The sequence below is a fragment of the Rousettus aegyptiacus genome, unplaced genomic scaffold (genome assembly GCF_014176215.1).
Source record: "Rousettus aegyptiacus isolate mRouAeg1 unplaced genomic scaffold, mRouAeg1.p scaffold_m13_p_5, whole genome shotgun sequence".
Taxonomy (NCBI): Eukaryota; Metazoa; Chordata; class Mammalia; order Chiroptera; family Pteropodidae; genus Rousettus; species Rousettus aegyptiacus.
Genome location: NW_023416308.1, coordinates 77,166,595 through 77,191,405, shown reverse-complemented (window position 1 = coordinate 77,191,405; position 24,811 = coordinate 77,166,595). Strand labels below are relative to the sequence as shown.

The 24,811-nt window shown below is 42.9% G+C and overlaps 2 protein-coding genes and 1 pseudogene across 3 annotated transcripts; 2 read left to right on the top strand and 1 right to left on the bottom strand.

The window, feature by feature from the left end:
• The first annotated feature begins 1,442 nt into the window (after nt 1-1,442).
• On the top strand, nt 1,443-5,461 carry LOC107517325 (folate receptor beta-like). Its single transcript, XM_036221573.1, is given in 6 exon segments — nt 1,443-1,535; nt 4,236-4,422; nt 4,425-4,444; nt 4,557-4,673; nt 4,857-4,899; nt 5,328-5,461. Coding segments are annotated over 6 exon segments (594 nt in total).
• On the bottom strand, nt 4,951-5,068 carry LOC118603714 (annotated as a pseudogene).
• Nucleotides 5,462-9,003: 3,542 nt separating the features above from the next.
• On the top strand, nt 9,004-15,118 carry LOC107517376 (folate receptor alpha-like). 2 transcript variants are annotated; one of them, XM_016158003.2, is made up of 7 exons: nt 9,004-9,154; nt 10,207-10,302; nt 11,406-11,537; nt 12,696-12,850; nt 14,133-14,321; nt 14,449-14,584; nt 14,699-15,118. In XM_016158003.2, the coding sequence occupies exons 4-7, from the start codon at nt 12,704-12,706 to the stop codon at nt 14,977-14,979; spliced, it is 753 nt and encodes a 250-aa protein (XP_016013489.2). In that variant the 5' UTR covers nt 9,004-9,154; nt 10,207-10,302; nt 11,406-11,537; nt 12,696-12,703; the 3' UTR covers nt 14,980-15,118. The 2 variants fall into 2 exon arrangements, with proteins under 2 accessions (XP_016013489.2, XP_016013490.2); XM_016158004.2 differs by lacking the exons at nt 9,004-9,154; nt 11,406-11,537 and having other exon boundaries at nt 10,071-10,302.
• The last annotated feature ends 9,693 nt before the right edge of the window (nt 15,119-24,811 follow it).

Below are 24,811 nucleotides of genomic sequence, written 5' to 3'. Positions count from 1 at the left end.
CATCATGTATGTTATATTTAAATAAGGTATACATTCACATAGTTTAAAAATCAAAACAGCATAGAAAGGTTCAGAGGAAAGTCTCATCCTGTAACCCTGTGCCCTCCTCATAAGCAACTACTTTTTAAATTTCTTCTACAGTTCCAAAATTTTCTTATGTAAACGTATATATTCTCCCTCTTCCTTTTTCACATGAAAAAATTACATTCTACTGTCATCATTCTGTACCTTTCTTTTTAAGATTGACAATACACTTGGAGATTTTTCCATATTCATATACCAAGAGCTTTCTCATTCTTTTTTGCCAGGTTAAACCTGATCGAATGGATGTACCATAATTTATTTAATTGGCCCTTCCCTTAGTGAAAGACATTTGAGCTGTTTCCTAGAGAAAGCCTGTTCACATTCCCTGACAGAAAGGCTAATCAAGCAGTCAGGATAGGCCTATAAAAGCGGGTGGGGAGGTGGAGAGACATTCTACCTTCCCAGGTGGTTTGAGGGCAGAAGTGAGGGCAGGACAGGGAAGAAAAGGGGGATGGGAGGTAGAAGGCAAGTACTCCCCTCCCACCCCCTCCCTGTCCTTGTCCTCATGGGAGGCTGGTTTCTCTGATGACTTTTTCTCTACTATCACCGTTGCCCACTCCTTTGGCTCAGTTCCCTCCTCCATGTACCCCTTACCTGGCCTTCCCCTAGCTCTAGGCCAGACTGCCCTAGGAATTACCCAAGATCCTTCTGTATGGGGGAAGGGGTTGTTGAGTTGTGAGAAACTGGGGTCTGACTCTCTGGACCTACACTCTCACTGGCTCTTCACATTGTACCCCCAACCCCAAATTCCATGGCACCTGGTCCAGAACCATGAACGATAACTGAACAGCTCAGTGACCTTCACCTGGCCCAGGTCAGCTTCCCTATCTGCCCCACTGGTAGTCTCTGGGTACCTAAAAGCCTTTGGGCTGCCCAGGCTGGCTGATGCCCTTCCTCTCACTCCTCATCACAATCAACAGATCATGCTCTATGGTTCTTGAACGGACCTGAGAGGACTTGCTGAGCTGGCAGGGATTTCCCAGTATGGGCTGGCAAAATCCATCAGGGGTGGCTCCCTCCAAGGTCACAGAGCAAGCTAGTGTTGAAGTGCCCTTTAGTGAGAGTTGGGGGCAGGGAGGGATTTCTGCTTTCAGGCTCAGACCTCTACATGCCCCTCATTGCTTGGCTTAGCTGCTCTATGGAGTAAACTGGGTGGGGAGGGCAGAAGATCTGGGCTTGGGAGGGAGACAAGAAATATGACCAAGAGTCTTTTTGGTTGCTGCTTCTCTTTCAGGCCTTGCCCACTTCTGACTGGCTTTCTGGCAGGAACAGATGGACATGGCCTGGCAGACACAGTTGCTTCTCTGGCTTTGGTGGCTGCTATGTGGAATGCCCAGCCCAGAATTCCACGGGCCAGGATGGATCTGCTCAACATCTTCATGGATGCCAAATACCACAAGACAAAGCCAGTCTCTGAGGACAATTCCATGACCAGGCGAGGATTGAGTGGGGTCTGTGGTAGGGGAGAGGGCTGATTCTAAAAAGGGAAGAAGTTAGGGGGATAGGAAGATCAGCATTGAGGGGGGAGATGGAGGCAGGGAGGTGGCTGAGGGCCTCCCCAGGAGGCCACTAAACCTACAATAATGGGGGGGAACTATTTATCTGGCACCCACTATGGGCCAAATGCTTTCCTCATATCTTGTCAATGAACGTGCCCAAAGGGCCTAGTTGGTAGGTGGGTGGTGCCCTCTACTTATACAAATGAGGAAACAGGCCCAGAGAGGGCACAGGTACATGTGGAAATTGAGAGACTAATTATTAGAAGGGGCTTGGAGAGGAACAGGTGGTAACTTTCCCAGCCTTAATTATACATGCGTGAACCCACAGAGCTCAGAGGCAAAGTGGAAGTGCAGACCAGTCCCTCACAGTCTCGATAAAAGAAACATGTACAAACAGGCCAAGTCCCCCACCCTCATTAGGTTTTAAAGTGACAGTGACAAATCAGATGTTCTAGAAAGACTTCCCAGGAAAGGGTCTATTAGCCTTGGCCTTGGAGGATGAATAAAAGTTTTCCAGGAAGACAAAGCAGGAAGGGGCAGCTATCAGAGGACAGGGTGTACAGAAGTCAAAGGATGACAGCACAAGCAGTGGCAAGTCTCATGTGGCCAGAGCCCATAGAGAAGGGGAGGTGGGGCCAGGGTCCCTTTTTCATAGTTAAAGGCCCTGAAGCAATTCAAGAAATCTAAGCTTGAAGTTGAACTCCAGGCTCGTGAGAGATGCCAGTATTCCATTCCTTCTGGTCTCCTCCTCTGCTCCCTACAAGGTTTCATGTTGCTAGAGGGCTGCGGATGTTCCCAGGGAAAGACTGTGGCATGGACTGACTCCAGGGGCTCGAAGTGAAGAGAGGGAAGGCCAGCAGCCCCATGACTTCTGAGTCACTTCCAACATTTCATTGCTTTGTGTGTGTGTGTGGGTGTGAGTGTGTGTTAAAATATACATAAAACTTGCCAATTTAAGCATTTCTAAGTACACAGCTCAGTGGCATTGAGTACAGTCATATTGTCATGCAACCATCACTACCATCTATCTCCAGAACTTTTCATCTTCCCAAACCGAAAATCTGTACCCGCCACATCATTTTTAGAACTCTTTCAGTTCTAAAGGGTGCTTTATAAGAACCCTCTGGAGCACTTCCTCTTTGCCAAGAAGTGGTGCAAATACAGACCTTTGAAGAAACAGATAATTGTAATTCTGAGGGACATGGGAGTAGCCATTTTTGTTGAGCTCCTACTAAGGGCTAGGAAATGCTTTTAATTATAATAATTAACTGTTTCAGAGGCAGAAACCACTGACTTTGGCTGGCAGGTCAGGGATGAGATGCATGGGGTCTTGCAGGGTGACCAGGAGTTGGGGCATCTGAAGAAGGGCATGTGTGAAGTCGGGGAGGCCTGGAAGCAATCTGTGTCAGCCGCACTGGGTAAGGGATAGGTTGTTGGAGAGGGGTAGGTTTGGCCCCAACCTCATGGATTTTCTCTAGTTTCTCCTGAGGGCCCAGACTTATTGCATCTCCCCTCTTGTTTGACCCTGGGTACTATAGTCCACCTCAGAGACTTGAAGCAGTTGACTCATGATTACTCCGCTCTCAAGCGCCAGCCTAGAGTGATTTCTAAAGAGAAACCTCCACCACTTCCACTGTCTTACTGCCTTGAATTTACCCCTCTAGCATTGCCTTTCCCAAATTAGTCAGGTCCATATATGAGTTAAGGCCCACGTGCTGGCCATTGCCCCTCTGTTCCTGCTTCTATCAGGACCTATCTGGAAGCCCCTAGCCTGGAGTTCCAGGCGCTGGGAAAGCCAGACCAGCCCCCTTCACCTCCACCTTCACACAACCTGGGGCCAGGCTCCTCTTCTCCCCCACCTGAAGCTTAACCCCATCATTTACCAGGGATGTAGCTTATTTAAACTCTGTAAAAATCAGAGTAATGACATTTTTACTGGCTTGTTAGAGGATAAAGTACAAAGGCCTCAGGGACTTTTCGATCCGCAGGGACTTTTCGATCCTGCAGGGACTTTTCGATCCTGCAGGGACTTTGCATCTCCTGCTTTCTAGGCCTACAACATTCTTTGTCTTCCCCTGACCCTGGATGAAAAGGATAAGAAACATGAGAGCAGAGATTTGATCTGCTTTGTTCACTGCGTTATTCTCAGTACCTAGCTTAGGGCCTGATACATGAAAAGTACTTAGTTAATATTGGTTGGATGCAAAATGAATAACATAAATAACTTGAATAATAAGAAATAACTTCGTAAACTGTTTAGAGTTGTACAAATAATTGCTCCCCTAGACCATGGTTCCCCTGGTCTCCCACATCCCCTGAGGTACTCTCTGTATATAGGGGGTTAGGGGGAGGGTGAAGTGGGTAAAGGAGATCAAATATATGGCAGCTGAAGGAAACTGGACTTTGGGTGGTAAACACAATAGAATATAGATGTCAAATTATAATGTACATTTGAAAATTATATAATTGTATTAACCAATGTTACCCCGATAAATTTAATTAAAAAAAAAAAGCCAATATTATAATTGCCTCTACCACAAATGGGGGCTCCTCAAGAGCCAAGCATAGAGGCACCCTCCCAGTGAGTGTCTGGATGACCTACCAAGACAGGACAGAAAGGAGGAGATGGTTGTGGTGGAGGGGAGGACTTAGTCCTGTGTCCTCCCCACCCAGTGCAGTCCCTGGAAGAAGAACGCCTGCTGCTCCGTCAGCACCAGCCAGGAGCTGCACAGGGACACCTCCCTCCTGTATAACTTTAACTGGGACCACTGTGGCCAGATGCAGCCCGCCTGCAAGCACCACTTCATCCAGGACACATGCTTGTATGAGTGTTCCCCCAACCTGGGCCCTGGATCCAGCAGGTATGGGTGCCTCCCTCACCCCGCCCCAGCAGGCTGCCCTCCAGCTCGGTCAAGGTTGTGGCTGCCAACACACCTGACTGAGAGGAGCCTTCCCGCCCCACCTCCCATCCAGGTAGACCAGAGCTGGCGCAAAGAACGTTTCCTGGATGTGCCCCTGTGCAAAGAGGACTGTCAGAGCTGGTGGGAAGCCTGCCGCACCTCCTACACGAGGGCTGGAACTGGACCTCAGGTGAGGGCTGTTGGGTGGGGAGATGGAGGTGGAGTTTAGACAAAGGGGGTTTGAGGACTTGGGGTTGGGCGAGGATTTCTGGGGTAGCCAGGGGCTGAACGTCTGTGTCCATGCTTTCTCCTGCGGGATCTAATAGCTGAGGCTGTCTGCCGCACCTATTTTTTTTTTCTTTTTTTTTTTTAGGCGAGGCGACCCTTGATGATTGACCTCACAGATTGCAAGGACCTTGTCAGTTTACAATTCTTTATTTTATTTATTTTATTTATTTTATTTTTTATGCCTACAGCACCTGGTCTTCCTAGGTGGTCTCCCATCCAAGTACTAATCAGGCCCGATCCTGCTTAGTTTCCAAGATCAGACAGGATCGGGCTTGTTCAGGGTGGCATGGTTTAGACATACCACTCTTTGAGTCTTACCTTCCCAAGTCTGCAGCCCTGTGTGAGGGCCTCTGGAGTCACTCTTACAAGGTCAGCCAATACAGCTGAGGGAGTGGCCACTGTATCCAGTTGTGGTTTGACCCAGCCCTTGGCAACCCCAGTGAAATGATCAGGTTCTATGCCTCGGCAATGAAAGCCAGGGCCATGCCCCATGGGGCTAGGCCTCTCCTGCTCCGCTTGGCCCTGAGGCTGCAATTCTGGCTCCTTGGCTGAACAGCTCCCACTGTTGACATCTGGAGATCTTCCTTGCCTGCACCCAACCTGGGTGACCTCAGCTCATCCCAGCTCAACTCTCTCAATGCCATGGTCATTAGTTCCTTATTCAAGATGGGTCCTGTGGGGTTCCTCTAATAGCCTATTAAAATAGATAGACCCATATGTGTCTTGTGTCTTATAAATAATTTTGGGGTGAATGGGATGGGGGCATGCCTCATTAATTCATCATTCCTGTTGAGAGTTCCAAAGAGGGACTGGGACTAGCTTGAAGTTCACCAGCAAGTAGAGGGCAAAAGGTGGTCCCTTAATCTGGGATTCTTACTTCTGCACCAAACTTCCCCTTCTGCCAAGTTCATCACTCCCACACCACAAAGGGACAACGGGATTGGTAGAGGGAAGATGGGCAGAAATTGGCAGATGGGTTTTCCTGGTGGGAAAACAGTTTCTTTCCCCTTCCATCCCATACTTAGGTGTGGCCTGGAGGGCGGGGGGGGGGGGGGGGCGGGGGGGGGGGGGCGGGGGGGCTGCAGGAAGGGTATTGGTGGAGGGATCTCAATGATGAATACCTACATTGTTTCCTTTTTTATTTAAATGACAAATAAGGCTGCAATGAATAATCTTGTACAGAGTAGAATGTTATGCTTGAATTCCAGAAGAGGGATTGCTGGGGCAAGGAGTATATAGAGATCTAATTTTGATAGTTACAACTTACAGAGGTTGTATCAATGTGGCACCCACCAGCAGTGTATGAATGCCTGTTTCTCTACAGCTTTGTCAACACAGTATGGCATCAAACTTTTGCTTTTCTGCTGAGCTGATAGGTGGAAAAATGGGCAACTCAGTGTAGTTGTCATTTGTCATGTGCCTTATCAAGAGAACACGTTTTCTGAGATCTTTCCATATTGATCTATTGAGATCTACTTCATTCTTTTTAGTTGCTGGGGAATAGTTCGTTCTATGTATAGGTCACCTTTCAGGCAACCTACTGATGGATATTTGAACGAGGGAGGTTCTTTTATGACCTTGACATTTTTTAAAAGCATGGGCCAATTATTTTATAGACTATCTCTCCTTTTGAATTTATCTGTTTTCTCATGACTAGATTGAAGCCGTATATTTTTGACACAAATATCCCTGTAAGGTAAACATGGGACAAGCTGAGAAGTTTTAAAAGCAAGTCTTTATTGGGAGAGGGCTCCTGGGCGAGGTTCACTGGTCCCGAGAGGAAAGAGGCCAGAGAAGTCATGCCCTGCGACGGGAGGGGGTAGTTTTTATAGGGTTATGTCAGGGTAGGGTATAGAATGGGGAATGTCAGCTGAGCATCTGGATTAGGGTGGTGGCAGATTAGGGCTGTGGCACCAGGGCTTTAGGGTGGGCCCTTGTCTGGATTCTGATGTCAAGCTGGGAAGCCTCCAGGCAGGCTCCCACCAACCTAATAATCCCAAAAGCAATACTATGTCCTTCTTGGTACATTATAACAGGAGGCACATTGTGTTGGGTTTGACCATTCTTGATGATGTAAACTGATCTTTTGGTTGAGATTGGGTCTGCTAGGTTTCTCCACTACTTTTCTCCCTTTTGTAAATTATAAGTATGTTGTAGGGAGATACTCTGAGAATTGTAGCTATGGTATTTGTCAGCAAACTTTCACCCACGAGCTTTACTATCTGATGGATATATTTTAAAAAGTAAACACAAACACCAAAACTGTCTTGTTATATGACAGCTTCTCGCCCCTTAATATTTTTCCATGGTATCTTTTGGAAAAACCAAACTTCTTCAGTGGCATAGAAGGCCCTGCCCACCTCCCTACTTAGATTACATATCAAATCATTTCCCTTTCACAGCCCCATAGAGGAACTCCATTCACACTTTTCACTTTGGGGCCTTTACTCCAGCAATTTCCTTCTCTGTGTTCTTTTATCCTCTGCAGGCTGGTTCCTTGTGGCAACCTTAGATTTTAAACTACGATTTCCCCTCAAAATGACTTCTGACCACTAAACCAAAAGCAGTTATCCAGGCACTTTCTTATCACATCACTCTAGTCCCCATGTACAGATATTTACGTACTATGTTTACTGTCTGGTTTTTCCCTAACAAAACATACACACCTGAAAGCTGGAGCCATGTCTATACCATTTGTGCCAGATCCCCTGGGCCCGGGCTAGTGCCTGGCACAGAGGAGGGCTCATGAGGTTAAGAAATCCATGTACTTATTCTGTCAGTCAACAGAACTTTTTTGAGAACCCAGTCTGCTAGTCTCCACCAACAGGGAGGAAATTGAGTACCTTGCACAGTCTGATGGGGGTAGATGGACCTGAGAACCAGTAAGTATTAGAAAACAAGGAGCTGAGGCTTTGCTATAGGGAAGCCAGAGTGTAGTGTAGTTTGTGAAAGCCCAGAGATTAGGGAAGGCTTCCAGAGGAGTAATGTTTGCCGAGCAAAAAATGGCGGGAGGAACAGCACTCCATGGAGAAGTTTCAGTAAGTGCGAAAGCTTGGAGGTAATAGAAATGCAAGAAGAATTTCTAGGATATAAATTTCTAAGATACAAATTAAGAGGGCAAGGGTAAGAAATGAGTCCAGAGAAGAAACACCGGATCTGTAATCCTTAGCCCAATACCCTGAGAGCTCCTCACAGAGTTCTCCTTTCAACTCAGATCTGAATCCTAGCCCCTCCTTGCTGCCTGGGAACTGCTTTTTCTGCAGCTCTGAAGATTGGTGAGAAGCGATTGCATATGTGATGTGCTGGCATTCGGGAAAAGTTCTAGTTTCTCCCACCTCCATTCTCTGCAGCCCAGAGCCGCCATCCATAAGGGTCAAATACCTTCCTGGTTATCTTTGGTCACAGGGCAGACTTCAGATTAGGATCCACAAGGATACCAATGACTAACCTTGTTGGTATTAAGCTTTTCTGGTCTAGGCAGATACTCTTGAGATGGGCTCCAAGGTAGTTGCTTGACCCTGTCTCTCCCTGCTGACCAGATGTGGCCTAGGCCTCAGATTCACAGCAGAGTGCAGATGAAAAAGGTATTCTATGGAAAGTAACCTCACAGGGTGATCTGAATATAAATCTCTAACTGGGCAGGTTATGGTAGTTAGTTACACCTCAGGCATATAACTTCTTTAATAAAACGTTTATCTTTGCCTTAAGGAAGCCCTGTCCATTGTTTTTATGCATCTAGGTCAATACAATTTTGAAATAAGCTGCAACCATCTTCAAGAGAGCACATAATCTTAACTGACCTTACCTATCCTTAACTATCCCCACCTTGCTTTCTCCCACCTTCCTGTAATTTTCCTTGCCTTCCTTCCTTAATTTCAAATGTATAGCAGAAAGTGGAAAACTGTTGTTCTCCAGAGCATTTGAGATCTTGCTTCCCAGCAACTGTTATCAGTTTTGGCTCAAATAAACTCATAACAATTCTTTACAGGTTTGGATGTTTCTTTTGCCAACAAGAGCATGAGGCTTAACAAGGGCAGGGCTCCTCACAGATCAGAACTCCACCTCCAAGTCACCTTCCATTAGCTGGTAAATTCTGAAGCCCTCAGGACCCAGGGGCCTGGCCCAGGGGCCAAATCTCACTCCTGCAATAGAGGAGCTTAATGCCCAATTAAATGATCAGCCCTCAGGTCAGGGTTGGAAGATGAGGGGCAGAGGCAAATCTTATGTAGAGGAGTTCCCACCTTCAGTCTAGATACCTGGTTATCCTCCAATCAGGAGAAGGCTGGGTTTATAAAGCCACGAGAAAAGCCTGAGGGTTCCAGTGGCCTTTACCTGCTGAGGTCTTCAGAGGGCTTAATTCTCCCAGGTTGTCACAGGATTCAGGTAAGGCTTACTCTGAGGGAGAGGGAAAGCAGGGCATAGACTGGAGGTTTTCTGAGAGTCAATTTCTTTGTTGACTCTTTAGTGCCTTTCTTCTTGGATGATTCTTCTCCAGCAATCCAGCTGCCTCCTCTGGTTCCCCGCCTCACTCCTGCTCTAGGGAGCCAGACCTGTGGCCTTCCTCAAAGTATTGGGGCCTTGTCTTTCCTAAACTTTGCTGCCATCCATCCATAGGCTGATGGCTCCCATATCTGCATCCAAGCTTGATCCTTTCCCTGAGCTTTCGCCCCTGCAATCACCTCCCCCTCGGCTGTGCACACAGCCACTTCAACAAAACCAAGCTTGGTATTTCTTCCTGTCCAAATCTGCCCCTCCTTTCTCTCCTTTCCCCACCAGTGGTAGTCTCAGACGGTTAAAAAAAAAAAAAAAAAAAAAAAGGCTTCTGTCCTTGGCTAGGGTAGGAGTAGTAAGAACAGCCTAAATTAGACCAGGCTCTTAGATGCTGTAGAAAAAATACCTATACTGGTGGGTGAATGAGAGATGGGAGGGGAACTAGGATCTTTAAACAACTGAAGTTCTGGTAATCTGAATGAACATCTGTGACTTTGTAGTTGGAGGTGAGCATGCCTGGGGCTGATGAGGTTGGAGGAGTTGGTGGCTCTACGAGTTGGGGACATGGGAGCTCCTTGCTCTCTACAGCTGGCTGGGAGCTTAGAAGCCTGCACTCCAGCTCTTGGCCCTGCGATTGCCTCAGTCCTGATTCCCTGGATCTTATTATCTGTATCACAGGATTGGGGTGTTGGAAGTACACCAGATTATTTTAAAGGATTCCAGCAACTCATGCTGTAAGGTTTTATCAGACCTGAGCTTTTGGGAGAAAATAGAGTAAGTAGGACTTGGGGACTGGCCTTAGGCCTGTACTATTAATCCACTCCCTCCCATGGAGGCCTGGCTGGTGATCCCATGCAATAATTAACTGCTGAGTGGCCTTTGCCTGATCTCAGCTTCCACTCCTGGGACACTTCCCACTGCCTGCCCAACTGCCTGTCGCCTAGGCCACTAAACCACGGCCGTCCCCTGGAATAAGACGAGGGAAACTATAGAGCAGAGCCGGAAGCCTGGGTCAAACAGAGAACCATTTTCACTATCAGGTAAGCCATTCTCCTCGCCTATCAGAAGCAACAAGCCCTACTTTACTCCTAGCATGTGTTAAGGATGGAGTCCCCAACCCCCACAGGCCATGGACTGGTAGCAGTCGGTGGCCTATGAAGAACTGGGCTGCACAGCAGGAGGTGAGCGGTGAACTGTGAACGACGAGCGGTGAGCGGTGAGCGGTGAGCGGTGAGCGGTGAGCGGTGAGCGGTGAGCGGTGAGCGGTGAGCGGTGAGCGGTGAGCGGTGAGCGGTGAGCGGTGAACAGCAAAGCTTCATCTGTATTTGCAGCCACTCCCCAGCGCTAGCATCGCTGCTTCAGCTCCACCTCAGATCATCAGGCATTAGATTCTCAAAGGAGCACTGGTCCCTGGTGCCAAAAAGTTAAAGGATTTTTCTCCACTGGGAGGATCCACTTTGCCTAAAGTGTAGAGAATCCAGACGTGAAGGCCAGGCAGAGACCCAGAGCAGAGCAGGGCCTGCTCAAGGTTATACTACAAGCTTGAGTCCATCCCCAAAACGGAACCCAGGGATCTTGATTTTCAGCACAACACAGAGTTCTCAGCACTTCGAGTCTGGGACCTTGGTGGGAGGGGTGGGGAGGTGGTGGTGGTGGTGGTGGTGGTGGAGGTTGAGGGTGATGGTTGTTGTTGGTGGTGGGGTGGGGTCATACCTGGTCTAAGACCTGAAGCTGAGCCTAAGAAGGTGGGGAGGGGCTTGCAGAATGATGTAGGTAGCATGAAGAAGAGACCTCCAGCTCTAGAAAGCAACCGCAGCAAGAAAGACTACTGACAGAATAGGTGGGATCCAACAGAACTCCCACCCCAGGACTCCCCCAGCACTCTGAGTCAGTTGCTCCCATGGGAGCTTCAGCTCCGAGAAGGTACAGAAGACAAAAGCCAAAGGAGCTCTGGACTTGAGGGTCCCAAGCCAGACCTGGGTGACCCCTGCTGTGTGACTTAGGGTACATCCATCAACTTGTAGCCAACTGAGTCCTTAATCTGTGCCCAGCTAGCTATCATTTGTTGGGGTTTTCTCCCCTATATTTAATCCTTAGATGAGAAAACTAAGCCTCAAGATAATTTGAGTTATTTTCCCCCAAGGTCAAGCAGGAGATGAGTGTGAGGGCTGGGATCATAGACAGGCTGATCTGGAACTGCTAGACTTTGTTCCCCCTAATCCGAAGGATCACCTGGTGGTTCCTGCGAGTACAGATCTGTCGTGTGCTCTTAGAGGTCAGTGATTGATTGGGTCAACAGCGGGATGATTGGGTCCTGGAATGAATGAATTAATAAGTGCGATAACACAAGAATGAATAGAGCAGAATATTGGATTGTGGAATGGTGATGTTTGAGGAGGGGGCAAAGAGGAGGAAAAGAGCTAGGTGGGAATTCAATTCGAGGTTTCTCCAGCTTTGCTGGGCAGTCTCCCTGGAGGCCATCCAGCCCTGCCAGGAGGTCCGGGCGAGAGCTCTACAGGAGATGGGGCAAGTGGAGGCGAGGCAACTGTGTGAGCGGGGGGCACATAAGCTTTAGGAACTGTGGGAAATGAATGTTGAGTGTTTTAGAAGAGCTAGGCACCTAGTGACCAGCGAGCTGAGGGAACAGTCACCTTTCAAAGCTCAGTGTATGAGGTCAGAGGGTTGAGATGTTAAGAAGGCTGAGCTGAGGCTAGCCAACTCTGGCAGTAGGCTCAGGCCCCAGGGGCTCTCTGGCCACCTACGGATGCCCACTCACAAGCCTCTGTAACATGCCATAGGCCACACAGGCTCTGAGAGAGGCCAAATGATAAGGTTGAAAAGAATTGGAATGGAACCTTTTTTTTTCTTTTAAACCCAGGTCTACAGCTTATTTGGAGCTCTAAAACTAAGATAACACTGTAAACATATACACAAAGTCTTTCAGTGTCAAAACCCGACCTGAAATTAATGTGAGGTTATTATAGTTTTTATTTATCCCACTGGAATAACTATTTTACCAAAGAATGTGTGCTTGATTGTTGAGTGCATGTAAATCATATCACCTAATTTTAAACTCTGAAACATTTGCCTCCAAGGACTTTGAACAAGGGATTATGGACATATGGAAACCTTCTGGCTACATCTGCATTTTCCCCAAACCCATCCCTTAGTAGCATCACTCGATACTCACTGCAATCTGAAGTCACTTAGTCCCCAGCCAAGGACTGTCCTAGGTGGCATCTGATGCCGCCCTTCACATAGGCTGGAAACTAGGAAAGCTGGTGTGGGGATGGGATAAGAGTCCTCGCCTCAGGCTTCATCAGGGCCAAATTTAGATTGACTGATCAAGGCTCCATCCACCTGGGTCTGTTCTCATACCTTGAGGTCCCACTTTCACTTTCTTCGGTGCCACTAACCACAAGTCTTCCTTTAGGGGCTGACATGGCTTGGCCCATAACAGCACAGCTGCTGCTCCTTTTGGTGCCCACAGTATGGGCAGCCCGGCCCAGGACAGACCTGCTCAATGTCTGCATGGATGCCAAACACCACAAGGAAAAGCCAGGCCCCGAGGACGAGCTGCACATGCAGGTGTGCCTAGGGAGAGGAGGGGTGGTCTGGGGTGGGGAGGAAATGACTCAGGAAGAGAAGAGGGGATGATGAAAGTGCTAAACGCCTTCTGAAGTGGAGGCAGGGAGGCTGCTTGAGGAGACAGACCTTCAGTCTACGCTAACATGGGTGACTTTGTTTAACACATACTGCGTGTCAGCATGGCCAGTGCAATGCCAACAGCTCAGTCTTTTGGCTGTTGGCTTTCTGTCTTACACAGATCAGGAAAGGGGTCCAGAGATGAACTTGAGAAGTGACACTGGAGCGGTCCCTCCCGGGGGTTGATTTTGATTTCAGAGTTTAGATTGAGAATGACTCTTCCAAAGGTCTGAGAGGAGGAAGTACATGCTGCACATAGAGGCTTCTTTGTTACCGAGAAAAGTGGATCTGGAGACTGTGTGCCAGGCACCTTGATTCATGCATCTAGCAAACATTGTAGTTGGGCTCTTGACCCTATTGGACCTGAGGTATCCTTCTGATGACAATTATGTTGCTGCAACCCTTTTAATAACCTGAAGCTATCCAAACATTAAAAAAATCAATATGATGCAGTAACTGTAAAGGAAAAACAAAAGGAAAGTCACTTGTAATATGCATTCCAATATGTAAATCTTTATGTTGACCTCATTAGCAGGTAATTATCACAGTCCCCATCTGTGCTTGTTTTGAATCACTGAGACCGCAGCTGCCAGTATAGACAGACAAGTGATCATATAACTTGGATACTTCAAGCAGCCTTGACTTTAACTTTTTCAGCCTCCAGTTTTTCAAAAGTACACATTTTAATATTTTGCTTTTATACTAAATTCTAGACAGTGGGTTTCCATTCATTCAGTAAGAATGTATTGAGTATTTATGTAAGTAGAACTATTCTGGGGTTATAATTTAACTTGCTTCCTCACTTTTGGGTCTTTGTCCTGTTCTCAATGAGGCTTGATCTGACCATTCTATAAAACTGCAATTCTCTATTCCTCTCCCCTGCTTTATTTATTCCCAAAGCAATTATCCTGTGAGCTGTATTCTTGCTGTATCCCCAGATCCCAGAAAACTGCCTGGGTTAGAGTAAGTAGGAGCTCAATAAAGATTTGAGTTAATGAATTGTGTACTGACTGCACCTCCCCAAAGAGGGACCCCCAACAGCAAGTATTTCCTTGAAAGACTCTGACTGCATTAGGGGATCAAGGACTCAAAGAGGATAGGCTGCCTGTGGGAATGTACTGGCTACGCTGGGCCTGGGAGTTAGTCCTTGTGTCTTCCCATCCAGTGCAGCCCCTGGAAGAAGAATGCCTGCTGCTCCGTCAACACCAGCCAGGAGGCCCATAAGGATATTTCCAGCCTGTACAAATTTAACTGGGACCACTGTGGCCAGATGCAGCCTGCCTGCAAGCGCCACTTCATCCAGGACACATGCTTGTATGAGTGTTCCCCCAACCTAGGGCCCTGGATCCAGCAGGTATGAGTGTCTTTCCCATGTCTGTTTCCCAGACATCTCTCGCTGCCTCTCCAGCTCTAGGTCTATTCAGGGCTGGGCTGCTGAGAATCATAGACCTGAGTCCTTTTTCTCTACTGACTTCTCCCAGGTGGACCAGAGCTGGCGAAAAGAGCGGATTCTGGACGTGCCCCTGTGCAAGGAGGACTGTCAGAGCTGGTGGGAAGACTGCCGCAGCTCTTACACCTGCAAGAGCAACTGGCACAAGGGCTGGAACTGGACCTCAGGTGAAGGCTGGGGTGGGGAGGGAGGGATGGGTATATGAAGATTTGGAATCATGAGGCTGGTGGAACCAGGGACAGTCTGGGCCCAGTGGCTAAAGACCTTCCATCCTCCTACAGGGTCTAACCAGTGCCCAGTGGGAGCTGACTGCCAGCCCTTTCATATCTACTTCCCCACACCTGCTGCTCTGTGCAATGAAATCTGGAGTAACTCCTACAAGGTCAGCCAGTACAGCCGAGGGAGTGGCCGCTGCATCCAGATGTGGTTTGACCCAGCCCAAGGCAACCCCAATGAGGAGGTGGCGAGGTTCTATGCTGAGGCCATGAGTGGGGCTGGGCTCTGTGGGGCCTGGCCTCTCCTGCTTGGCCTGGCCCTAATGCTACTCCAGCTGCTCAGCTGAGCTCCTTTTACTTTCTGAGACCTGGACATCCCAGCCCTATACAGCCTCAAAGCTCCCAGCTATTCAGTTCCTGCTCCATGGTGGAAACTGTCCAACAGTTTGAATAAACCAGGCACCCCACATCTGCTGTGTGATTTATTTGGGTGTGAATGGCAATGTGACTTTTGCTTCCCAGTTCCCAATGATTGAAGCCAGTTATACTTGGTTAGTTCCCAGGTCTGATACTTGCTATGAGCTTACCATATACTTAACTATTCTTCTGAGGGCATATTCATAGCTCTCAGTTTCATTTTTCACTATAGCTAATCTAGAGTTAGGCCCAGGATTTTGTCGTTTGAATTGAACCCAAGCCTCCCAGGGTTGACTATTCTGTCCTGTGCTCAGCTCTCCATTCAAAGAGAGGAAAATGTGAGTGTCCAGGATGTTCTGGATGGATAGTTGGAAAGAGGTGAAGGAGGCCAACAAGAGCCATACCTCACTACAGCTAATACCTGCAAAGCACTACCTGCCAGGCATTATCCTAAATGCTTTATATTTATTCTTATAAGATATAGATACTGTTGTCTGCATTTTATATATGTGAGAACAGGCACATAATTAAGGAACATGGCCAAAGCCATCCCCTGCATTAGAGCTGGGACTCCATCTACTCTAGGCAATCTGGCTTTTGAAAATAAGCTCTTTCTCCTTGTGGGGTGGATAAATACGTGCATCTTAAAGGGATACTAGACCCACACCTGACCAGAGGAGCTGGGCCTGAGGTCTGGCAGAGCTGGAACTGGATCTCAAAACTAGACTCCTAGAACAAAATCCAAATCAACAATCTGGCAGATTTCTGGCACCGATCCCAATTAAGTATATGCTAGGCTATGTTATAGTACCATCTCAGTGGCTTAACACACCTAACATTTATTTCTTGCGCAAGCTACACTGCTTAATGTAGATTATCAGGGGAATTCTGCTTGTCACTTAGTGACCTGGGATGACAGTTCCAAGAGACAGAAATAGGGAACTTGGTGAATTCTATATAGGCTCTTAGAACTTCCTCTCATCACTTATTTTGCTGGCCATGGTCAAACTATGACCATGACTAACTTCGAGGAGGCCAGGAAAATACCATCTTAACATGTACCTCTAAGGAGAGGTGAATCAGAATGTTTTTCAATAGACCTAATGACTAATTCAAAGACTTGGTTATATATGGCCAGTTTATATTTCTGACACGGTCATGGTCACAAATTTAATTTTTCAGTTTGGTCCTGGTAAGGAGGAGGACTAATTCTTTCAACCTATGCAAAGAACTACATCAATATGAAAAGTGGAGCAATCCACCGGCCGCCATCCTAGGTAGTCTTGTGAAGAAGGTCAATGTATCTCTACAGAACCAGTGACACTATTTAGAAATGTATATGACTTGCTTACAGATGTATTAGAATTAATGAAATGTAAGATTAGTGTCATCTCAATCCAACGTAACTTATCAAAGACATATTGTACTATTTCTGAACCATTTATAAAAATATTTGTCTGAATCCCTCTTCTGTAGTGTCATCCTCAAGTTCTGAGGAGACATTAGCTTGCAGAATGTATTAATTTTCCATTATTAAAATCTAGAGCAGTAGTACTGGCATAAGAATAGATATATAGGTTAATGGAACAGAATTGAGATTCAGAAATAAAACCTTATATCTATAATTAATTGATTTTTGACAGAGGAGCTAAGACAATTCATTTGGGGAAAATATTATCTATTCAACAAATGTGCTGTGACAATTGATTACCCATATGCAAAAAGATAAACTTAGACCTTCAACTCATACCATACGCAAAACCAACTCAAAATGAATCATAGACTTAAATGTCACATCTAAAACAATAAAATTTTTAGAAGAGAAGAATATTTTCTAGATCCTATGTTAGAGAAAGATTTCTTAGGTTGAAGCTCTCACCCATCTTTTATTTCTTTTTTAGATCAAAAGCAGCCTGTCTCTGAAAAAAAACTGATAAACTGGACATCATCAATATTAAAAAACCTTTGCATTTCAAAAGACACCAATAAGAAAATTAAAAGACAAGTAAAAGACTGGAGGAAGAATTTGCAAAACACAAATCTGATAAAGGATTTTTACCCATACTATGAAAAACACACTTATAACTCAATAATAAGAAAACAAACCACCCAATGACCTAATGGGCAAAAGAAATGATTGAACATTTCATCGAAAAAAGTATATGAGGGGCTAATAAACACATGAAAAGATGCTTAATATCACTAATCATTTGGGAAACACAAATTAAAACCACAATAAGATACCATTTCATATTCACTAGAATGGTTATGACAAATAAGATAGGCAACAGCAAATGTTGGCAACGATGTGGAGAAACTGGAACACTCATACATTGTTGATGGGAATGTAAACTGGTACAGTCCTTTGGAAAACAGTGGCAGTTTCTCCAAATTAAATGTAAAACTCACAGCCCAGCAATTCCACTTCTAAATATCTATTCAAGAGAAATGAAAATATATGTCCACACTAAGACTCGCATGTAAACATTCATAGCAGCAGCATCGTTCACAATAGCTCAAAACTGGAAATAACTGATTTCCATCAACTAGTGAATGAATAGACAAAATGTGTTGTACCTATATAATGGAATACTATTAAGCAATTAAAAGTAACCAACTACTGACATGCTATGACATGAATGAATTTTAAAAACATTATGCTAAGTGAAACATTATTCTAAGTGAAAGTCTATGTGTATGAAAAGTTCAGAAAAGGCAAATTCATAGAGACAAAAAGTAGATTAGTGGTTGACTGAGGCTGGATTCGGGAACAGGGATTAACTATAAAGGGGCATAAGAAGGAATGAAAATGTTCTAAAACTCATGTACAGTGAGGTTGCACCACCTGGCAAATCATTGTAAACTTTAAATGAGTAAATGTTATATGTAAAATGAATGAATCAATGATTGCCTATAGTATACTCTCCCTTGCAATGGTAGCATATAGGGAATTCTATGATTCTGAATTTCTATGGGGTGTGCCCACAAGGAGACACATTCTAAGTAATTTAGTATCTGGCTCCATAAAAATCTATCATCTGAGACAAACTCTGTTTCATCATGAACTTTGAGACATTGGTTGGAGCAACATGGCAATCAAGAAGGGAGTCTGTCCTTGGTGTAGACAGAGACACTACCAGTAGAGACGTTTAGGAGAATGGCTCATTGACCAAAGATTTCTTTTTTTAGAGTGAGTGTTTATTCCAGTTGGCATAAATATGGTCTGCTAAATTGAGGGTGAGAGACCAGAGCCAGGGGAAAGAAAAGGGCTGCATCACATGACTAATTAAAAAAAGAACATGAAGCACATTACCAAAAATATCAACACAATAACCACAATCATATCCTTCAACAATTTCACTAATTCTTTAAAAATTTCTTATTACCTGTTTGTGGGTTAGCATGTCCCTCCATATAAATCTTCTGCTTTGGGGCTGGAATATTTCTAGGCAAGTCCCAGGATTCTGATAGGTTGAATCATCAGTGTTGGTTTATGGTAGTGATGTCAGATGAGTCTATTTTCCTGTCAATCAATTATGGCAGAATCTTTAGAAAAACAAAAAGAGAGAATAGAAACCATTTGTTACCAGGACCAAATGATCTGATCAATCTATTTATTTTCAGTAACAGAATAAAAGAGAAAAGAACAACAGAGCATGGACCTCGCTGGTGCTAAACTTCCAAGTGTCATGATTGAAAAGAAATTTTATGCCCTTATTTATTTCTAGGATGAGGGGAGTATAACATTTTTGCTTTCTTATGTGACTCTCTTTGAAAATGCGCAGTGAAATTCCTCAAAAATAAATTGTTTACCCTTGAAAGGAAAACAAACAAACAAAAAAACAAACTTCCAGTGACTGCTATATTTCACAAGGTCTCGGTTGATGGCTACTTTGAAGAGAACATATTATTAGAACCTGAAGAAGGAGAAGTGGACAAGGAGAAGTAGTCTTTTCAACCACTTTCATCGACTAATTTTTGATCATTTCATTTGTCCTATATAGTTGCCTGAGCTCTGCGGGTGACATGGACAATGGATGTATTTAGAACTCTTGATGGCCTTACAGTCTATTGTGTAAGATGTGTACCAAAATTACTATTAATAATAAAAGATGATTTTAAACAAAGGCATAAAACCATCTTGGAAATAAATTTAACAGTCATTATGCAAGCACTTGCCCACAAACATGAGTATGCTTTTACCCATTTGAACAGGTTCACAATCACTGAACATTCACTGTCACAATCCTTAACATTGTATAAAAATCTTCTTAAAGGGATGAGCTCCTCTCTTTGTTTTGACATCTTCCTTTACATTGTGGACACAATAAACAGGGAAGCTCTTATAATACTGATAAGCTAATTTTAAAAATGTGGAGCATACCAATTATACCTAATTATTTTTAGCATTCCTCCTTGAATCCTTCTTTACTTATGAGTGCCATGCTATTAGGGAGCAACTTTTGGAATATTCTAGCAGCTGTCTGGGAAGTGCCAGGATGATTTTGATATAAATATGCCTGGATAGTTTTATTATTCTGAATTTAGGACCTGATTTGGAAAAGGGAAACCAAAAAAAGTATTGTCAGGAAATAGCCTTAGTCTTGGCTGTGTTATTAATAAGAATAGTATATTTCATAACCCTGTCATTAAGAATTTTAACTTCTCTAGAAGTGAGGAACTCTATTATTTTATGTTAGATCATGACCTAATGTTAGCCAGCACAAAACTAAAAAAAATTAACATGCTTTTGAGAAGTAAATGTTCACATCCGAATAGAGTAAGGAACTTAACTCTGCAGTAAGGGGAAAAGACACAGGAAACAAAAAATAACTTTTATTTCTTCACGTTAAGAGTAGAATGTATACTTAAAAACAATTTCTTCTTAGGAGCGACTAATATTATTTAAAGCCTTATACTTCTTAAAATAAAAGTAATCTGAAGAAGCACTTCTGGAATGACAGAAAAGACATCTGAAAATCCACTCCTCCATAAAAGTAAGAACACTGGCAAAATGATCAAACTCAACTTTTCCAGAACCCTGGAAATTAAACAAAACTTTCAAAAATCTAAGGAGCATTTATTCTAGAAAAATGGCTGGCTCTCCCTAGGAATAATGAGCTTTGTGGCATTTCCACTTGCTTTTCCTCTCCCCAACTTCAAGGTAGCCTTCAAAATCATCAGTCTCACATTAGAGCAGCTCTGAAAACCAGGGGCATAGCAGCCACTAGAGGGGGCAGAGTGGGCGTGGAGCTTCCCCAAACCCCTATCCCTAGAGGTACGTCACTATTTGACTTACTTGGAAGCTCCTTGTAAGAGCCCCACTCATGGGGCTAGTCTTATTTGATCTGACTCAGAGTTCACACAGTGAGAAACTCCATCCCTAGGTGTTTGTCTAAACAATCTGCAGCAAATTGTTTGAAATCCCAGCTGCCTGAGGCAGGAAAACCAACTGAGACAAACAAGAGGCTGCCCAAAACTTAAAAGGTATATTGGGAATAAGATGTAGATAGAGGGCTTTGAAAGCTTTGACACATGCCTGGCGGTTCTAGAAATCCACATACATTTGCAAAACTGTAAGCATATCCAGGAAATACCCCCAGTCTCTCAATTCTGGTGACTCTAAGGCCCTGCTCAAACAGAAAATGAGGAATAAGGCAGAGTAAACTTCCAGAGGATTGAAGGCTTGCCAAAAGCAACACACATAGTCCCTTATTTTTTAATTTGTTTATTTGGTATGTCGCATTAATCGATTTGCACATGTTGAACCATCCCTGTGCCTCTAGGATGAAGCCCATTTGATCGTGGTATATAATCTTTTTAATACGTTGCTGTATTTGATTCACTAGTATCTTATTTAGGATTTTTACATCTGTGTTCATGAGAGGTATTGGTCTGTAGTTTGTGTATGTGTGTGTGTGTGTGTGTGTGTGTGTGTGTGTGTGTGTGATCTTTACCAGGTTTCGGTATCAGAGTAATATTGGCCTCATAAAACGAGTTGGGAAGTATTGCCTCCTCTTTGATTTTTTGTAAGAGTTTGAGGAGAATAGGTATTAAATCTTTTTTAAATGTTTGGTAGAATTCACTGGTAAAGCCATCTGGTCCTGGTCTTTTACTTTTTGGTAGGTTTTTGATGATTATTTCAATTTGCATACCGCTGATTCTTTCCAGTTATTCAGTCTAGGAAGGTTGTCTTTTTCTAAGTAGTGGTCAGTTTCTTCTAGGTTATTAATTTTGGCATTATATACTTTTTCATAGTGTTGTATGATCCTTTGTATTTCTGTGATGTCTGTCATTATTTCCCCTCTTTCATCCCTGATTTTGTTTATTTGTGTTCTTTCCTTTTTTCTTTAGCGAGTCTAGCCAGCGGTTTGTCAATTTTATTAAACTTCACAAAGAACCAGCTCTTTGTTGCATTTATTTTTTCTATTGTTTGTTTTCAATTTCATTTATTTCTGCTCTAATTTTATTATTTCTTTCCTTCTGCTGATTTAGGCTTCATTTGTTCTTCCTTTTCTCTTTTTTTAAGATGAAGTGTTAGGTTGGTTATTTGGGCTCGTTCTTGTTTTTTGAGGTAGGCCTGTAATGACAGAAACTTTCCTCTTATTTTGATATGTTGTACTAGCATTATCATTCACGTCCACGTATTTGTAGTTCTTCCTGCTTTCTTTTTGCAGTTGACCTTCAGCTTCAAAGTATTATGATCATAGAATATGGTTGGTATGATTTCAACCCTCTTATATTTGTTGAGACTATCTCTGTGTCCCAGTATGTGGTCGATCCTTGAGAATGTTTCATGTGCACTAGAGAAGAATGTATAAGCAGCTGTTTTGGGATGAAACACTCTGTAAATGTCAATTATGTCCAGTTGGTTAATGTGTCATTTAAGGATGTTATTTCCTTATTGATTTTCTGTTTGGACGAACTGTCCTTATCCGACAGTGGGGTATTTAGGTCTCCTACTATAGTAGTGTTTTGGTCTGTTTCTCCCATTAGTTCTGTTAGTAATTGCTTTATATATTTCAGGGCTCCCTGATTGGGAGCATATATATATTTTTAATGCCAGTTTATTTATTTACTTTCATACTATATATACATAATTTTTTAAAAACATTTTATTTTCTTATTTTCCCTTTCTCCCCTCCCTCCTCCCTCTGGTAACCACTAGTCCATTGTCCTTGTCCATGAGTCAGCTTTACAGAATTACTCCTTGAAAGTCAATAAACAAATAAACAGCAAAAATAAGAAGCTCTGGGAGAATCTGATTTCCAGAGATTCTATATTATGTTATTTAAAATATCCAGTTTTCAATCCCCCACCACCCAAAAGAGACCTGCAAAGAGCGAAACCTAATGTAAACTGTGGACTCTATAATTAAGATGTGTCAATGTAGTTTCATCAATTGTAACAAATGTTCCACTCTGGTTAGGGATATTGATAATGAGGGAAGCTATACCTGTGTGGGGGCAAGGGATATATCAGAAATCTCTTTACTTTCCCCTCGATTTCACTATGAACCTTAAGCTGCTCTTAAAAAATAAAGTTTGAATTTTAAAAATTTATTAGAGGTGTTCAGCAGCATATTTGAAATAGCAGAAGAAAGACCTATAAACTTTAATATAGAATATAGAAATTGTCCATTCTTAAGAACCAAAAGAATAAAGAAAAATGAACAGAGCCTGAAGGACCTGTGGAAACACAAGCATACTGAAATATATACAAGCGGAATCATAGAAGGAGCGGGGTGGAGAGAGAGAGGGAGGGAAGGAGGAAGGGAGAGAGGGACAGGGGGAGAGAGACACAGAGAGAGAGAGAGAGAGAGAGAGAGAGAGAGAGAGAGAGAGAGAGAGAGAGAGAGGCATAAATAACATTTGGAGAAATAATGCCCGAAATCTCTCAAATTTTATAAAAACATTAATCTACATATCTAAGAAGCCCACTTAACTCAAAGATAAACTCAAAAAAATTAACACTTAAACACATCAAACTATTGAAAGACAAAGATAAATAATCTCAAAAGCAACAATAGGAAAACATTATTTATAATGGCATTTATAAGGGATCCTCAATAAAAATCAACAGCTAATGTCTCATGAGAAACTGTGAAGGCCAGGAGTAAGTGGGATGGTAACGTGTTAAAAATGCCAAAAGAAAAAGACTGTCAGCCAAAAATTCTATAACCAGAGAAACTATTCTTCAAACATGAAGGAGAAAATTTTAATACCCAAATAAACCAAAACTGAGAGAATTTGTCGTTAGCAGACCTGTCCTATAAGAAATACCAAAGAGTGTGCTTCAGGCTGACATGAAAGAACACCAGACAGTTCCTTGAATCCACAGAGAGAAATAAAGGGCTCCAATAAAAGTTGCCACATATAGAAATATAAAATATGGTATAAATGTATTTATATTGTAACTTGTTTCTTATTCTATCTAATGGAAACAGCTGCATTAAGTAATAATTATAAAATTATGATGACATATTTATAATGTATAAAGCTGTAATTTGTATGATAATAATAGTACAAAGGAGTGGGGAAGAAAATGAAGTTATATTGGAGCAAAATTTGAATGCTATTAAAACTCAGTTGGTATCAAGCTGAACTAGTGTTAAACATTATGATGCTAATTGCAATTCCAGAGCGACTACTAAAAAATCTTTTAAAATGCAGTAAAAGAAACAACAAAGAAATTAAAGTTACACACCAGAAAATATCTATTAAACATAAAAAAAGGCAGTAATGGAGAAATAGAAGAACAAAAAAGACAAAAGACTTACATAAAACAAATAAAATTGCAGATGAAAATCTTATATCATTAGTAATTAAATTATACATAAATGAATTAAATACTCCAATAAAAATACAGAGATTGGCAGATAAAAAGATTATTATTCAACTACATGTTGTCTATATGAACCACACTTAAGATTCACAGATGCAAAAAAGTTGAAATTAAGAGGTTAAAAAAATATATATCATGCAAACAATAATCAAAGGGTATCTGGAGTGGCTATAACAATATCAAATAGAATTAAAGGCAAAAATTTTTAAGAGGAGAAAAAAACATTTACAATAATAAAAGGGTCAATCTATCAGGCACGCATAATAATCATAAACAAATGTTCCAGGGGGATTAAGAAGTATGAACTGCCAATTATAAAATTACTCAAAAGGATGTAATATGTAGCATAGGGAATATAATATTGTAAATAACTATGTAGGGTGCCAGCTGGGTATTAGACTTACCATGGTGATCACTTAGTAAGGTATATAAATGTCTAATCACTGTCATACACTTGAAACTAATATAATATTGTATATCAACTATAACTTTAAAATAAATTTTAAAAAAGCATCTAACAACATAGTCCTAAGATACACAAAGTAAAAATGAGGCAATTAAAGAGAGAAATACACAGTTCAACAACAACAACTAGATATTCTAATATTCCCCTACTAACAATGAATAGAATAGCTAGGCAGATCAGCAGGGAAACAGACCACTTGTACAACACAACAAACCAGCTAGATTTAACAGACATCTATAGAATATGCCAACAAACAACAGAAGATATGGATTCTTCTCAAGTGGATATGGACTATCATGTTAAGCCATTAAAAAAGGCACCAATAAATTTAAAATAATTAAAATAATGCAAAGTATGCTCTCTGACCACAATGGAATAAAATTGAAAATCAATAAGAGAAAGTTTTAGGAAATTCATAAATATGTGTAAATTAAACAAGACATATGGGACAC